The 5,347-nt window shown below is 41.6% G+C and overlaps 1 protein-coding gene across 1 annotated transcript in view; it reads right to left on the bottom strand.

Annotated features, from left to right (window-relative positions):
- The window catches only part of LOC118432772, a 75,998-nt gene that overhangs the window by 41,962 nt on the left and 28,689 nt on the right, over nucleotides 1-5,347 (bottom strand). The window contains exons 32-39 of the mRNA XM_035844392.1: nucleotides 5,089-5,246; nucleotides 4,431-4,601; nucleotides 4,257-4,286; nucleotides 3,407-3,964; nucleotides 2,642-2,812; nucleotides 1,553-2,155; nucleotides 812-982; nucleotides 28-384 (exon numbers count right to left, since the gene is read on the bottom strand). Of these exons, the coding sequence (XP_035700285.1) occupies nucleotides 28-384; nucleotides 812-982; nucleotides 1,553-2,155; nucleotides 2,642-2,812; nucleotides 3,407-3,964; nucleotides 4,257-4,286; nucleotides 4,431-4,601; nucleotides 5,089-5,246 (2,219 nt within the window). The remainder of the gene's footprint in view (nucleotides 1-27; nucleotides 385-811; nucleotides 983-1,552; nucleotides 2,156-2,641; nucleotides 2,813-3,406; nucleotides 3,965-4,256; nucleotides 4,287-4,430; nucleotides 4,602-5,088; nucleotides 5,247-5,347) is intronic.

The following is a 5,347-nucleotide window of genomic DNA, read 5'->3' on the forward strand; positions in this document are numbered from 1 at the left end:
TAATTACGGCATTTCGCTGCAGTGAACCTGGCACTGAGAACGAGCTGATACGGACAAAGTCGATGGCGGCGCCAGTGCGAGTGTTGCCCTGGAGGTACCCGATGTTTCCTATCGCGTTCAGGACTCCAGACTTGGTGTCAAAGCTGTTCAAGAAGAACTCTGTACGGATGGTGTCGCTGTACTGGACCAGCCCAACGTTGGTGGCAGCAGACGACACGTTGAAGGTTCTCACCACGTCAGCAGTGAAGTCCTTGACAATCTGGAAGTTGGGTGATGTGATGCTGCTGGAGCCGTCCAGCAGGAAGACCAGGTCAACAGGGGTGATGCTGCTGCATGAGGGGGCGGGGGTGGGGGTGGGGGTGATCGGCTCTGGGGTGGTGACGGCTGTAAAACAGTAAGTATTACCAGATAAGATAAGATCTAAAAAAATGTGAACAAAAGTTGACATGAGCTTATAATTCATTGAGCTATTGATAACATTCTCATTTCATTTTTGCATCCATCACAATTTAAGAGAAAAGCAACAAGGAAGCATCCGATTCTATATAATCATATATAATTGTAATTGATATTGATTTCACTACAATTTCCTGATATAACCATAATCATAAATTTTGTACAACTTTGTAGAATATTTCTATTCCATTTGTACTATTTTAATTAACAACATCTTTGATACAAAAGTGGTACTGTTAGCTTCTAAGTTATTATACCTTGTTGTCACAATACTCTTCTCAAAGATACATATTATACAAGTGTAACTTGGGAAAAAGGAAACCCCAAACAAAAAGTCCTCCAATGGTTAACTTACCAACACAGATGGGCAGGACATCGTCCCATTGGCCGTCGCCCTGACAGCTGGCAGATGTCGCCCCCTGGAGGATGTAACCATCATTGCAGCCAAACTCCACAGTGTCTCCCAGACAGAAGCTGCCACGACGGAAACCATTCACTGGTGCACCCGGATCACCACAGCACGTCACTGGAAAATACATGTGTACAAACAACATATTAATCTAACAGCATTGGTAAACCTTTTCTCTTCATTAGTATTGATTTAACCTTATCCACATTGATGTTTATGCTCATTATCAATGAACAAGACAGATGTAAAATGTATTCATAAAGGATTAAAAAGAATCTTTAGCAGCTTTTGTTTACATCTGCTTTAATGAAAATGCATTACATGCAGCATCACTTACAATGTCATGTACAAGTGTGCAAAGATTATAGCTAAATGGCATTTTATAATCATTTGTGTTTACATGAATTATATAAAAACATATTGACTCTATTGCCATGCTTGATAGAAGCCCTTGACGAACATGTACTACGTGTACGTGTATGTCACAATTGTTTACTTACCATTGGGAGGTATGTCGTCTAGTTGATGAGCAATTAAAATAGAGGGTAATCGGCATATTATTTAGAAGCAAACTATTCTTTAAAGAACCCACAGAATGTAGCAAAATTTTAAATATCTCATCAGGAAAATATGGCAATATTAATTGAAATGGCAGTTAACCACGGTGACTTCAAATGTCAAACTTACAGTTGCAAACGATGTCAGTCAGCTGCTCCTGAGCGTTAGCCAGTCCAGCAAAGTCGTTGATCTGCAGAATTCTGTTGGGAGACCCAGCAATGTTCAGCAGGGTGGCAAAGTCTATTTCACTCCCGATGCCTACTGCAAAGATACTGATGCCGTCATTCCGTGCAGTCTGGGCTGGGACAACAACATCGTCCTGAGACAAACCGTCCGTTACGACAATCAGGTAGTCCGGCTGATTGCCGCGATTTCCAGCTGGCACTGAGAACGAGCTGATACGGACAAAGTCGATGGCGGCGCCAGTGCGAGTGTTGCCCTGGAGGTACCCGATGTTTCCTATCGCGTTCAGGACTTCAGACTTGGTGTCGAAGCTGTTCAAGAAGAACTCTGTACGGATGGTGTCGCTGTACTGGACCAGCCCAACGTTGGTGGCAGCAGACGACACGTTGAAGGTTCTCACCACGTCAGCAGTGAAGTCCTTGACAATCTGGAAGTTGGGTGATGTGATGCTGCTGGAGCCGTCCAGCAGAAAGACCAGGTCAACAGGTGTGATGCTGCTGCACGAGGGGGCGGGGGTGGGGGTGGTAGCAGGTGGCGTTGTTGTGATGGCTGGAATGAAGGAAATAATACATAATTTATAAAAAGATGATACAAAAATGATCATATATAAAATGACTATATAAAGCCCAGTCAACTCGGCCAAACACACTGGTGAACTCAGCTCAACTCCCTGGTCAACTTGGTAACATTCAGAGTTAGGATTAGGCTGTTGGGCCAAGTTAGTAAAAGGCCAAAGCATCCAACATCAATACAAAATCAGAGTGTTCAGGTCTGGCTGTATTGACTGGTGCTTGAAGTTTACTTTTATGTAATGTACTTCTATGAGAGAATCAGTGACCTGCCTTTTTGACACTCAGAAGCATGGCAAAAATAGGTTGTGCTTCTGCAATGCATTTTATTTCATTGTGAGATATTAGGATACTATTATCATATTGAATTGATTTCCATGAAAAGGGATTTAATACAGAAGACATTGTGTGAATCTAAACAAAAGACATTGTGTGACTCTGTACAGAAATAGATCTCGGTCCTCACCTACACACACAGGGACAGGGTTGCTCCACTGCCCATTTTCAAGACATAGCGTGTTTGTATCCCCCTGGAGGTTGAAGCCGGCATTGCACCCAAAAGTGACAGTACTGCCAGTGAAGAACTCTCCAAGTCGGAAACCATTAGCAGGAGTGCCAGGGTCGCCACAGAAGGAAACTGTTCGAAAACACAAGAGTTTCAGAGCTTGACAATGTTTTAACTCACTAGAAAAAAAGGTGTGCAGTACATGTACATATCTATTTAAATTGTCCCTCTACATTTACTGCTGTCATTGCATACTACGTCATTTATTGCTAAGAAGGATCACGTCTTCCAAAAAAGGGAAATATGTTAAAGTTGGTCTTTATTCATATTTTATGCCATATCATATGAAACATGTATATTAATTGTATTTCATATAATGGTTACTTACCGTTGAGAGGTATTTCATCTAGTTGCAAGCAATCAAAACAGGAGATAACCATATTAATTAGAGTATTTCTTAAAAGTGTAAGAAATCTTTCCAAGCATTCACAATTTCCACACCCATCAAGATCAAAGTCTGTGACTCAGATGCATTTAGCTTGAATGTAGCATTAGCATTTTGTAGCAGTAGCATTAGTATTTTATCATGGTCACTACTGACCGAAGGAGGCCATATACATGTATATATAGCATTAGAATCTATTGTCATGTGAAAAGAAGTCTATAAGATCAATGTTAGAATTTTCTGCATAAATTTACATCAGATCACATTTTTAATGTACTTACTGTTGCAGACAATACTTGCTAATTGCTCCTCAGCATTGACGAGCCCAGCAAAATCGTTAATCTGCAAGGTCCTTGAAGGAGTTCCGGCAATCTGCAGCAAGGTGTCAGCGTCCACTTCGCTTCCGATGCCCACGGCAAAGATGGAGATGCCGTTGTTGCGTGCAGTCTGTGCAGGGATGGCGACATTGTCCTGTGAAAGACCATCGGTGACCACGATGAGGAAATCAGGCTGTCCTGCCCGGTTACCGGCTGGCGTAGAGAAGGTGCTTGTCCTCACAAAGTCAATGGCTGCACCGGTAAGCGTGTTTCCTTGAAGGTAACCCAGGCCGTCGACTGCTTGAAGCACCTGACTCTTTGTCTGGAAGGTGTTGAGGAAGAACTCTGTGCGGACGGTGTCACTAAACTGGACCACGCCGACTCTCGTGGCTGAGGTCGACACGTTGAAGCTTCTGATGACATCCTGGGTGAAATCTTTCACCAGTTCGAAGTTGGCTTCTGTAACGCTACCGGAGCCGTCAAGCAGGAAAACCAAGTCCACAGGGGTGAAGTTCTCGCATACTTTAAATAAAAAAAGGCAAGGGATCATTGACTATTTTTGCAACAATTACTAATCATATTCAAAATATGTGATGCCTATTAGGTTGCTCTTGTGTCTTGTGACAAATCAGATGTTTTACTTGTTGATGGAATCTACATTTTAGTATGGTGATGAATATAATGAAAGTTTAAATTGCATTCTTAGACTAGCAACTATCAAGCTCATACAGTATTCAATTGCAAAACCTACATGTAATTATTAAATGTCTCATTACATCTAAGAAAGTTGATAAAAGACATATTGATCACTTACTTTCAGCTGGTGCTGGTGTTGTGATGATCTCTGAAAAAGGATAACAGCCACATGTTAGCCAAGTCAAATTATCATCAAAACATTTGACATACAATACCGAAGTACAGTACTCTGCCATCATTTGATACTTTTTTTAATTTTATAAACTATTCACTCAGACTACATTGCACTTACCCATACACATAGGCACGGGATCACTCCATTGCCCATTGCCCAGACATGTTGCATTTGGCGCCCCCATGAGGTAGTAGCCATTGTTGCAGCCCCAGGTGACCATACTGCCCTGGAAGAAGTTCCCGTTGCGGAAACCATTCACTGGTGCTCCAGGATCACCACAGTAGGAAACTGTAGTCAAGAGTTAAACAAAGACAATATGACACCAAAATACAGCATTTACTGATTATACTAACTCAAAAATCTAACTATTCAACTCACCTACATGTTTGCATCAAATATTTACAAAATAGTACTCTTTTTTTGTTATCAAACATCACACCAACAAAAAAGTATTCTCCAGCTACAGATGTCTGTTGCAAGCTCTTATCATGAAAGGGCAATAAATTCATCAAGTCTATATGACATCATAGGGAATACAAGGGACTACCTTTTAAACTCAGTTTGCAAAACAAATACTAGTCTTTTGAGATGCAAACAGTGCATCGCACTTATCAAAAAGAATAATGGTCTGTATATTCCATTCCAATGTGAGTCAAACCTTACATTCCAGTAATTACACAATCATGTAAAAGATCTTACTTACTTTACAAAAATGGAGTGAATTATGACCGTAGGCAGCTTACTGGTTATGCAAAACAAAGAAACAAACACTTACTGTTACAGACGATTTCCGTCAGCTGCTCCTCTGCATCCAGCAGTGAGCTGAAGTCATTGATCTGCAGGACTCTGGACTGGAGTCCGGCGATGTCCAACAGGGTGGCAAAGTCTACCTCACTGCCAATGCCTACTGCATAGATGGCAATGCCATTGTCCCTGAAAAAAGAAAAGTTCAGGTACTGTATCATGTATCAGGATTTCATAGCCAGTATAACTGCCCTTTTGTGTGAACATAGAACTCAAAGTGCCGCCTTTGT

Source organism: Branchiostoma floridae, chromosome 16, assembly GCF_000003815.2.
Source record: "Branchiostoma floridae strain S238N-H82 chromosome 16, Bfl_VNyyK, whole genome shotgun sequence".
In the NCBI taxonomy this organism is placed as follows: Eukaryota; Metazoa; Chordata; class Leptocardii; order Amphioxiformes; family Branchiostomatidae; genus Branchiostoma; species Branchiostoma floridae.